Source organism: Aythya fuligula, chromosome 7 (assembly GCF_009819795.1).
Source record: "Aythya fuligula isolate bAytFul2 chromosome 7, bAytFul2.pri, whole genome shotgun sequence".
Taxonomy (NCBI): domain Eukaryota; kingdom Metazoa; phylum Chordata; class Aves; order Anseriformes; family Anatidae; genus Aythya; species Aythya fuligula.
This window is the reverse complement of record NC_045565.1, coordinates 16,841,416-16,853,419: the sequence shown is the minus strand read 5'-3', so window position 1 is coordinate 16,853,419 and position 12,004 is coordinate 16,841,416. Positions and strand designations below refer to the sequence as shown.

Genomic DNA, 12,004 nt, shown 5'->3' with positions numbered 1-12,004 from the left:
GGTATGCTGGGCATAACTGAATTTCCAGCTAGTGTAACAAATGGATAACAGAAATCTAGAACCTGAATCTAGTTACTATTACGGTGCTATAGTACAGTTAACTCAAAGCACGAGACAACATACACTCTGACTAAGCTTCTGGTACCTTCAGGTTTTTGCTGGATTTCAGGAAGTTCAGGAAATATGTAGGTAGGGCAATAAGGGTTTTCTTCAGGAGTGTCTAAGGAGAGGAACATGGTTTGAAAAAAGAACAGAGAGTAAAGATTTAAAGGGGAAGAATGGAGAGACAAAAATCCACACAAGCTGCAGAACAGTCTCTCACATGCTGACATTACAGCATAACGCTACCCAGATGCTTTCTTGCTCATTGCTGCCTTGCATGTAGAGGCCCTGGGGGAGATCCTGGAGGCAGAAAGTACTGAGCTCGTTCTCTACATCCTGAAGTACAGGCTCTGGCTGAGCTGAAGAACCTGTTATGAGCGCTGGGAGGAGGAAATTGTTCAGTTCTTTCTCATTCCATCCAATACAATGCAGTGCCTATATATGCACAAAGCTCACCATGACAGCATCTGCAGTGGCAAATACAGCTACAGTTTTGCATGCTATAGGGTTTGTTATGTAAGCGCAGTTCTGAATTGCATTTGCCTGGACATTAGGCTGGTCAGAGCGTTCAGTCTGCAAACACTACTGCAGCCATTTCTCACACAGAAGAAAATGTGAATGTATCAGCAGCCAGGCACAGAAGTGCCTCAAAGTAGTGGATTCCTTGAGAACACACCGTGATGATGTTTGCAAGAGCTTACCACAATTTTGAAAGAAGAAAATCTGAGGTTTTGAAGAGAGAATTCAGATTCTGAATTCCCCCAAATCAATGCATATCTTTCCATTGGTTTCAGTGTGCCTCAAACCAAGCTCTATTAGGCAGGTACTAAAGCTTTAAAGTGTAAAAAGTTCTCTTGTGTACAGTGCTGTTTCAGAGAGGACTTCCTATCAATTAGAAGTGTTAGGGGCAGGGAGGGTCAGCTGCTAAAGATGAAGTTCAGGGATCTGTTTTCTCTAAGTATGAAATTAATTACAGCCTTCTGATTTCGGTTCTCAAACAGCCTTCATGAAGGCACTGCAGTACACCTCAGAATAACTCAGACGTTTCTTTGGACTTCACTATTTTGTCATCTTTGTCTCCGGAGATGTTAAATACATCAGTTGTGTTCTGTGGTGCAGAGTAAATACTAGTTAACATAAAAGGCTTTTATTGATCATCCATAGTACAATTCTTCACATATCTGAAACAAAGTATTGTTATGATGGTCTTTTGAAGTAAATAAAAATATCTGTTTTACAGTACCTCTGTTTAGCTTGTGGATCTGTTTGAACATCGTCTTGTACCAGTCCTTCGATCTGTCTGTATTCTATCAGAAAAATAAATATGCAAATAAATAATCACAGACATGAATTCTACCAGCACTTCAAAGCTTTCTTTCTAAAACAAACAAACAAACAAAAAAAACAAATCTTGCAGCAGCAGTATGGTTAGAACCCTGATTCCTACTTCATTTATTATGTTTACCTGAAAATCAAGGCTATAATAAAATATGAGTAATTTCACTCTGACGTAGAATTTCGTATCTAATGAAGCTACAGGCTTTGCTCTAGTTTAATAATACTTTGATAATACTTTGAAAGTTCTTTAGGGGTTATGTTCTAGCCCGTGTAGAACTTTACATTGTGCAGAAGACTGTCTGCTGTAATCCAATTTTATTATATTCATCTAAAAGCAGACACTATGCCTAGTTTAGTCATATATGCCGATTTCCTCTGTATCAAACGGACAGTCAGACACACGTAGTGCTCAAGTCACTCCAGACACTAGTTGTAAGAATGAGTTGTTTTCATTATGATTTCCCCAATCACTGAAGTAACTTACACATGTTGTTTACAAGAGATAACTGCCTTTAAGATGGTTAAAATAATGCAAGATTAATCTCTCTCCCTTAGCTGCTAGCAGTGAATGAACAATATTCTCAAGTAGGATGAAAAGAGATGATCATATTTATTTTTTTAACCTGATACAGCTGAAATATGTTATTGATAACAAAGCTGGTAATAAGATATGCTGGAACTAGAATTACATCTTCTATCTTTGCAGCTCCTGCAGCTTTAGGGAATACCCTAAGTCTCAAGACAGGCAGAATCTGGCCCATATTTTTACAGTGATCACTCGTCCAGCATTGTCTTACCCTCAGTGGAATGCCAATATCGTCAACGGAGGTATCAGGCATGTGCTGAGGGCTCCTGACAATTCTTCTCTTCTCCTCCATTGACCTCTTTTCACTTGGTGCTATCTCCTGAACTGGCTTGTCCCGTGTGAGTGCCAAATCTACTTTATCAGAAACTAGTCTGTCTGGCACTGAATCTGGAAATGAAAATAGAAGATTATCGTCTCATTCCAGCATTCTACCACTTTGCTGTATTTCACTTTCTTTTAAGGCAAAAATCTTAGCAAATAGTTGATGAGACAGACTGTGTCACCATCAGCTGTGGCCAGCAGATGGACTGAAGGAATCTACCAAGAAAATATTTGGTATGAGTAAAAGCAGGTTAGCATCTCTGTGGTAGTCACCTTCACACACCTCGAGATAGGCTCAGCTATTATGTAAGACAAGAGATATTTGGTTTTGGAGACTGCTTTTTTGGTCTAATTAACAACTCCACAATCTCATTCTTCACCTTTTTCTGCTGGTGATTTCAATCTAACAGAGCAGCCCATGTGGCAGTGAGGCACTATTTTTTAACAGCTTGCACTCACCTGCCTGACAATCCTATTTGTTACAGTCAGTATGTGATATTTCCAGGTCATGTTTGTGCCCTAACCAGAATTTGCAAACAACAAATTACTATACTCTTGGTTAGCACATGCACATTTCCTCTCTATGAGGGGAAACAACTAATTGCTGCAGCCTGCTTTGCTTCCACCTGGAATCCCTTGATGGTGCCTGACTGACAGCCATAGGTGCAGGCACCGGCACCCCTGGGCAAGGAACCAAGGGAGCTCACACTGCTCTGAAGATCTGCTATGCTCTGGAGAGCTGCAGCACTGCAGTCCTTAGGCTCTGTTGAAAACTTTTTCTATGTGCATGTCTGGGGAGGAAACATCTGTGATTTCACAGTCTGCCTCATCAAGGCTTTGCTGGGTCCTATCCTTTTTACATCACTGCATGCATTGAAGAGAGAGAAAGGGGTTTTATTCACATGCACATCACCATGCTGCCCAAAGCCATTAAAGGTGAAGGAAAATGAAAGAGGCAGTTAGCAGAGGAAAAGCTCGTGCACAACAAAGCTTTGGTCTATTGGTACCCCGAGCAAACACAATTCTGTCCTGTGAAACTCTGTACTTGTAGGATTTGTGTTTGGTGATTTCAAGCCAATCACTCAATCTTTGTCTTCTTTTTCTTAAAAAAAAATGAAATAACATTTATGAAAGGTCAAAACGGGGCAAAGCATCAATTAAATCCTTGTTTAGCTTTTTCATCCTGTTTCCCTTCCCTGGGAATGCAGATGCACTTTCGGTCCTTCTATGTTCCTGGTGCAAAGGACTATTTTATATGAAGTGCTCAGTTTGTTCCCCTCCAACTGGAAGAATTAACAGCTAAATTCCACACTGAACTATTTGCCACAGCTCTGATGATTTCATAAGTACTGGTGGAGGCATATACCAGGCTCTGAGGTATTTAAAAATCAAATAGCCAAATCTGGTGCCTGACCATACAGATAACCAGGCTGCACCAGGTAGTACATCCCATGGCACCTGAGCCATCCTTTCCCAGAGCAGCAGCATCAATATGGGGTCATGCAGCAACAGTTTTACCACTGTGTGGCAAATGTGAGAAGCAGGGGGATGAGGTGGCAGGCAGCACCTTTGTGGTTGTTTGGACATACTGAGAGCAGGTGCAGGCCCAGCTGTACAAAACAGGCTTCATTTGCGGATCAATGATCATTTGGGCCAGAACAAGCTGCACCATGAGTTAGCTCTAGTTTAGAGAATTAGAAAAAAAAAGGAGTTCCTGATCATGAAGGGAAACACCTTGTGAAAGAGAAAACCAACAGGAAACCTCTGTCTGGGCTCGCAGGCCAGCTTTAAACTCACAGCTGAGCGGTGTCCACTTGGCACCACCAAAGGAAGGAGCAGGGAGACAGCTGGGGGCAGCCCATCACCTCAATAAGGGGCAGCATAAAAGAGAGAGAGGCTGGTGCAGCAGCCAGAGGAGCCCGGTGGAAGAAGTCAGACTAGGCTCCGCAGAGCCTGCTAGACCTGGTCCCCCACAGCAGAGCCAGAGCAGTGGCTTCCTTGTATTTTTATTTGTAATGTTTTAAAGTGTTTTATGTTTTAAGGAGGAATAAACTAATAATTTAGGACCTAAGTATATTAGCATGTCCAGAGAGTAACATTTGGAGAAGAGACTGAAATCAGACATTTCAGTGATCTGGACTAAACCAGGACAAACATTTATTTATTGTTACAGTTCCCAGGACGTGTGCTTGCTCAAGGTACTCCACAAGCTAGCAGAGCTGAAGGAGCAGCTTTGCTCCAGCAGAGGCAGCAGTTGGAAGGTAGTAGACCTTTCACATCATACCTGCCAGGCTACTAAGCCTTTTTTGCTGTTCTGTGGTAAAGGAAGAAACAAAACAAAAAGAAATACAGAACAAATGGGTGAGACAAACAGCAAGTGCTCCGGTGCTGCACTTCTGACAGGCAAGAAATACGCTGCAGACAGAACAGCAGCAGCTGCTGGAGAGAATCTGTTTTCAAATACCCTGCCAAAGTGACAATCCACAGCCTCTTCTCCACACAGCAGCCTCGTGAATAACACAAATTTTATGATGCAGTGACCAATACATTTGCAAAGAGGTGTTTTTTGTTTTTTATTTTTTAATAGAGAGAATGGAAAAAGATGGACAGGAGACAATTTTAAAAATAATAAACTCTCAGTCAAACAACTTGATAAATAACTGTTACCATTAAGTACATTTTAAAACAATAATGCTGTAGCATGTTGTAGGGATATAGGAAAGGACCAAGCCACTGTTGGTGTGCTGAGCCTCATCACACACTACTGCACCACAGACTGAGTGATTTGCCCCCAGCCAGTTTCAGAATGATCACTGTTTTAGGGCCTTCCATCTCTGAGTTCCCAGACTAGGACATTTGTGGTAGCTTCCACAGTGTTTCACCACCATGAAGCTGACACTCGGAACTGCTTTCTAATGGATGCCCAAATGACTTATCCAAGTCATGGCTAGGAATAAAGAAAGGATTCTTAGATCTATGTTCTCTGCTCTACCCACTCCCCAGTAATCAATCCAGTCAACCAACACAAAAGACATTTGAAAAGAAGCTATTTTACTGACATACAAAATGCAAACACTCTTGAATGCTCATAGAGTTAATGCAAAGATCCCAAAACTTTAATATATTAATCACACCTGTTAAATATTCATAATAAATCATGCCATGCAATGTCTGTCTACCCAGGAAATAACTGTGTAGTAGGTGAAACACATCCTCCAGTTGTATGTTGTTTACTAGCAGAACCTACCTTCAATGGACATTTATACTAAATGGAGCAACTTAGCAAGAGAGGATGATATGTCTCTTCATTAAGGGCAGCTCCCTTGCCAATATGTATGAACTTTGTTCTTTAATCCCAGTGTTTTTGCTCTGTTAACCACCAAGGGCAAGTTGCTTGCGTGCATTATGCTCATGTGATAGTTGTCAACATATGACTGTGTGCAATTAGGAAAAGAAAGGGTTTGCAATCTGAAGCCAATAAATAGATGGGAATCACCTACTGCAGGGTTTGCTCTTCCATGCAGGCCATCAGGAGTCAGTCTTGTGTATTATGAGAGAGGAGAAAGGATGCAAGGATGATCTCAGCTTCAGTCACTGCTATTGCTGAAGAGAACTGTGTTCAGTCACTAAGGTCTTCTGGCAAAAATAATGGTGTTTTAAAGATCCATGCTAGAGAGTTCTTCCCTGTCTCTTCATCCATGGGGGAGAGAATATCATGGATGAATAGCATTTTCATGAAAAAAATGTATTTATCTGAAGTGTGGGTTTTCTTTTCACTTCTGTCTCTGACTAGAGAAGAGAGCTGTTGATAGATAGAAGCTGAGGAGGGGGAGGCATCTGCTATTTCACTCTCCCACCTGACCAAAATCAGCTTGCAGCCCCAGGTCCACACCTGCTAATGAGGATTTTATCCTTGATCTTGTGTTCCAGGATGGTAGGCAAAGGCCAAAGACTTGTAGGCTTCTCAGAGAAAGGGCTAAGTAGAAGAATATAGTAGAAGAAACTGCTGGCAATAGTAAAGGAATGATTAAACATGCCTTGAGAGTTCCCAGAGAAGCAGTGGAAGAGACTAACATTTGAAACTAATAACAAAAGGGGGAAGAGGAAACAAATATTTGAGTAGATTTATTGAAAAATTATGTCAAAAAAAAAAAAAAAATCAAGGCACCAACAACTGTGAAGGGAAGAAATCCTTACTTTGGTGCTAGGAATGAACTAGAGGATGTGAAATGACTTGTTTATAAGCATTAATGGTATTGTTCGCACTGCTGTCAGTAATACCAGTTGGTATCATTGAAATCCAGTAGAAACAAACAGATCTCTCATCATGACTTACCAAGTAAGATCAAGCAGACAAAAAAAGAGAGGATATGAAGTATCTTCTGTGCTTCAAAAATCATTACCTGTTTCTAAGACTTTTATAGCACCAAAGCAAAGTATCTTACATGCTTATATATTAATGAACTAGCAAATAAAGTATAAGATATCACCTACTGTCCTATTTGCTACAACTGTCCCTCCAAAGAGTAAGATAACAAGCTCCTGAAAGATTAATCAATAATCCACTGACGAGAAAAAACAAACAAACACACATTATTCATCAGGAAGACTAACTGAACTACTGGAGACTTCAGACTACCAGCATTAAGATGACCTTGAAATTTCTAACTCTAAGGGTATTCATAGCACATAAGAGGAATTTATATTAAACCTGTTCTTGACATAAAGAAATTGATTTGAGAACAAAATATAATTAACTATCAGGGGAAGGGGGACCATAATCCAATAAAAACGTTATGTGCCATTAGACCAAAACAGCTTTGAATGAATAAGATCCATAAAGATGAAACCAAATATGAATCATGTCAGCCAGGGGAGAAACACAGGAGATCACTAAAATCTAAGAATCACTTAAAAAACACATCAGTTACACTACAAAAAAAAAGTCTTAATGCTATGCTGGAATAAAGTCTAGATAGGAGAAGAAGCATAAATAACTGAGAAACTCTTAATGCATTGATAGAAAAGTAAGAAAACATACCTATGAGTAAATAATACATGCTAGGAAGTACAAGATGACGACAATGGAAGTGAAAATTCACAGAATGTTCAAGAAGACTCATCAAGAGAATTCAAGGTTCATGAAGAATAAACAGAAACCTACTGATAGTCTTGGTATTTTACCGAATAGGCACACTGGAACTGCTTGTAAGAGGGCTGAAAAGATGATGCATCCAATCATTATTTACATTCTGTATTTTGAGGAGGGGATGAAGAAAAAAAGTCTGACGTCCTACTGCCTGGTGGAGAAATGCTTTCCACTTCAACAGTACCTAAGGTCCATGCTGAATGACAACTGAGGTCATCTGCTTGAAAATCAGCACGCTCATGTAAACTGTACTGAAGACTTTCAGAACAGTTTTCTAAATAAAGCATTTTCAGGAAGGACAGCTTGCTGGACTGTTGACATTCATCCTCAGTATGATTTGGAATACAAAGGAAAGTCCACAGGACAGGAAGGAGGTAGATGTGATAATATTTGAGAAGCATAAATGCGACTGCCAGATGTCTGTCACGTTGACAGTAATCCCAGGAAAAGAATATATCGTAATGACTAATACAAGATTTTATTATTGAAAACGGCATGGCACATACAGCATCAGTTGATACAGATTGATGATTAAGGTGCCTTGTCAAACCAGCTCAATATGATTCTTGCAAATTACAAGTTTGATTAATAAAGACTGGAAAACATGCATCAGAATACAGTTACCATAGCTCAGTCATGTTGCTTATCAAGTTGTGATCTATACACTGACAAAAAACGTTGTAAGAGAAGCTCTTCAATATATCAGGCTACAGTATCATGAGGGCTGATGGTCAGAGGCAAGACATTCAAGACAGAACAAATTGTTGTTTGTGAAGGTAATTGATCAAGAGAATGACTTGACATCACTTGTCTCAACGCCAGTGTGTATACGGACCATTGTATTATACGAGTTTGTCCCTTGTGCTCTTAAGATCTACAGAGAGAAAATATTCTTGTTTGGCACATGCTTCAAAATAGTCCAGATTTAATATCAAAAACCTACTAAAAATATCCCTGCTTAAGGAAGGCAACAAAAAGATTTGAGATAAAATGGCTGCCTCAGATAACGTTCTCTCCTCTCGATACAGATAAAACATTTGGGAATCTAGGCACCCTCATTCAGGAGGGCATACACAAAGCTGCTTCAGATGCTAGCAGAAAGGAAAAGATATAATCTATTTACATGAGTGATACAATCAGCTGGGCTACAGCGAGGACACTATCTTTGGAGCCAAAGACAGAAGACTGTTTTACAAAGGCATCGAAGAAAAAAATAAAATACCTTGAGAAACACAAATGAATGGACCAATGAATGCTTTTAATTAGACTGATTAAAAGGAGATGAGTGCAGGCCTTTCCTTTATTTTCTGATATATTTTTTTTCTTTGGAAAATGCAACTTGCCATAGCTTATACACATGTCCAGTTACAGACCTTTCCCTCAATGTCAGAGTGGCTTCTGATCTACGGGTTCTAAGTAGAAAAAGTACGCATTGCCCCTCACCTCTGTATTGTATGCTCTGGTCACTACAATTCATGAAGGCAGCTTTATTATCTCGTAGTAGCATGGACTTCATTGTCCATGGCACACACGTTCTCTAGTTTCTTGCAGTTCAACAGATTACTCAGTTTGAGTCCAAATACCTATCTGTAAGTCTCCTTACCTCGATTGTGCTGCAAGAGGACAATAGTGGGATTGACGATTGTGGTAGAGGGATAGGCAGATGACAATTTGTTGATTGACGTGAAGGAGGTTGAGTAGTCAGTGCCAGTGCTAGGCTGGGACACTTCATTTAGCACAGGACCTGGGTCCTGAAAAGTAGAGCAACATACCATCAGCATGCAGGAAAATTACAACACTGGGAAAATCCGAAGAAAAAAGCCATTTTAGACTGAACGATAAGCATAATCACAGCAAGTTTTAGTAAAAAGAGGCATAAGCACGAGCATTACCTTGCTTCACGTATGTACCCTGCTCCTTGTTAACGTGATTAGTTTGCTAAGGCAGTACTATGGTACTCCAACCCCAAAAGAAGGCACTAAATTAATTCTGCTTCCTGAAGCAAACACAGGGTGCAAAAAAAAAAAAAAAAAAAAAAAAAAAAAAAAAAAAAAGCAATTCTGGTTGTGGGGAAAGATGCAGACACTCTTCCCCTGATACATACACACACAAACATTTTTTTTTGGGAGGGGGAAGTTGTTTTAAAAGAATTCCTTTCATTGCAAGAAGTCAAGCATGCAAAACTCATGCAGTTCTGGAGTGAAACATTATTACTGCAGCTGGTATGGTAAAGAAGGTCCAGGAAATTAGGTTAGCACCATCGCTCAGGAGACCGCGACACATCTACATGGTTAAAATCATGAAAAACAAAACAAAATAGATAGAGCATAAATAGCAGGATTCTTGCAAGGAAGATACTCAACATGGCTTTGCTGCTGGAACATGTTTAGCAAGCTGCTCTTGCTTTCCTAATGCATCCAGCTCCATTGTTTATTAATTTCAAACCCACCTTTCGTATCACCACAGCTCTGGTTGCTCTGTAGAAATACAAGTTGTGGCCACTGGGAGACTTAAAAAACTAGTTCATCTTTGAAAACTCTCAGTCCAAGAATATCAAGCTTTTGTTGACAGTAAGGGGAAAAGATAAAGAAGGGGTGATGGCATAAGAATGCATGCACCAGTTTAGGCTGAGATTTTTCAAAGCTTCTTGAGAAATCTGGACGCACGATTACAATTAAAGTTAAGGGGGAATAAGCATCTAATCAGAGTGAATGTGGAATAATGGTGTACCAAATTTTTGCACTTCTACTATTCCATCATCAGATTGGAATGCTGCAGGCTACTGGTGTGTGAAATGGAGCTGAGCATTCAGGGGGATTTTAATCACCGCTGGAAAAAAAATAAATCAATACACAGACTATTACTCCAGAAGAATCCTTTCTCCTGGTGTTTATGGCTATGTGCAAGTCAGTGCCCTTCACACCCACCAGTGTCAGTGGAAAGGACTTACAGGATCAGATAAGGGGCTGAGCCTGGGCCAGAGATCAGAGACAAATCATACTGAGAATTTGCTGTAATCTGAAGAAGCATCTACAGTCAGTCCAGCCTAGAGGAGAAGGGTAGGCTGGATAGAGCTATGTTGCTCCAAGAAGCATCTTGATCAGGCAATAGACATTTCATAAGGACAGAAGAGAAGGTTTCTAACCAACAGTCTTCAGAAATAGGGGTCTAAGAGACATTTTGCCCTATTTCACTGGTTGGGATAATATTCTCAGCAACGCAATCTGGAAGAGGTAGGAGAGATGTGCTTGAGCTTCACTTTGATAACTAACATACAAAGAATCACAAAAAGAAAAGGGGAGTTAGATCTAGGCTTAGGAGTCCCAGTTAAGTCACCAATCTAGGTGAACAAAGACCCCTTAAATCACTGTGGAAAACAGCTCTCTGGCCACATGCCTGAAGTGAGAACGCATGAAACTAACGTTTCAAAACTCATCTTACGAAAGCCAGGTAGAAAAAAATTTCTACTACTCCCCTATGATTTGGATGCCTGCAGACAGGCTCCATAAAAATACTTCTACTATTCTCAACAATAAAAGCCCACTGATTCCAGCAGGAGCAGAAAGGCCAATGCTAAAAACTTAAAAAAAAAAAAAAAAAAAAAAAAAAAAAAAAAAAAAAAAAAAATCATCTTTGGTTGTTTTTTTTTCCCTTTGTGCCCTGTCCCCATATGCCTGTTCAGGGCACATGTTTGAATATAGATTCAAAGGCCAAAGAAAGTAAAGGAAGTACCATTCTAAGAGAAGGGAGCATTTGCTGACCTGTTTACTTGCCCTCAAGCTGCCATATAAGAGATCTGGCTGTTTAAAGACTTTCTCTACAAGGAGGGAGGAGGGTCAGTTGTTTTTTTTTTTTGTTTTTTGTTTTTTGTTTTTTTTTTTTCCCTCCTGCTCTGCAACTTTAACTTACAGCCATTTTCCTCCTTATTCCTAAAGACTTTTTAAAAGAAGGTGATGAGCTTATAAAAAAATAACCCAGGAAGAAAGCAGTAAAGTTCAAGCTGAAATTATTGCAGTACATTTTGAAAATTGTAAAGACTTCAGTGAAAGATGGAATTCCAAACTGAACAGATACTCTTCCCTGATCTATCCCATGGCGCCTACACACTTGGAGGAGTCTTAGCTCAGTAACTGATATTATTGCTTCTAGGTCATTGAATACCGGCAATCTTACACTGGCTTCAGCAGGAATTTGCGTAGACACCATACAGTCTTGTGGCTCCAAGTGGAACAGAAAGCCAGCCCTAACCTTTAACTGGTCTGCTGTCGCTACTTCAAATGTTATTGAAACACATTTAACGATGCTATTAAAAGAGCCTGAAGAGATCAGTTAGTTGCAGCTATTCTGTTTACACAGAGTTAATTATTCTCAGATAATTTTGGTGAAGACTCTTAAGATATGTATCACCTAGCAGAATGGGCACAAAGGTAGACAGTCAAATGTCATGTAGGAGAAGTCAATAAGAAGTTCAAAGCTGCACAAGGCAGGCAACACGCATGCACTAGCAC

General features: G+C 40.0%; 1 protein-coding gene across 38 annotated transcripts in view; it reads right to left on the bottom strand.

Annotated features, from left to right (window-relative positions):
- SORBS1 (sorbin and SH3 domain containing 1) overlaps nt 1-12,004 on the bottom strand; it is a 163,804-nt gene that overhangs the window by 40,976 nt on the left and 110,824 nt on the right. For 23 of the 38 annotated variants that reach the window (XM_032190804.1, XM_032190803.1, XM_032190808.1 and 20 more), the window contains 5 exons: nt 9,100-9,247; nt 4,632-4,661; nt 2,238-2,413; nt 1,346-1,409; nt 146-220 (listed from right to left, as the gene is read on the bottom strand). In XM_032190804.1, coding sequence (XP_032046695.1) covers nt 146-220; nt 1,346-1,409; nt 2,238-2,413; nt 4,632-4,661; nt 9,100-9,247 — 493 coding nt within the window. The remainder of the gene's footprint in view (nt 1-145; nt 221-1,345; nt 1,410-2,237; nt 2,414-4,631; nt 4,662-9,099; nt 9,248-12,004) is intronic. The other 15 variants (XM_032190813.1, XM_032190814.1, XM_032190830.1 and 12 more) reach the window with 2 other exon arrangements.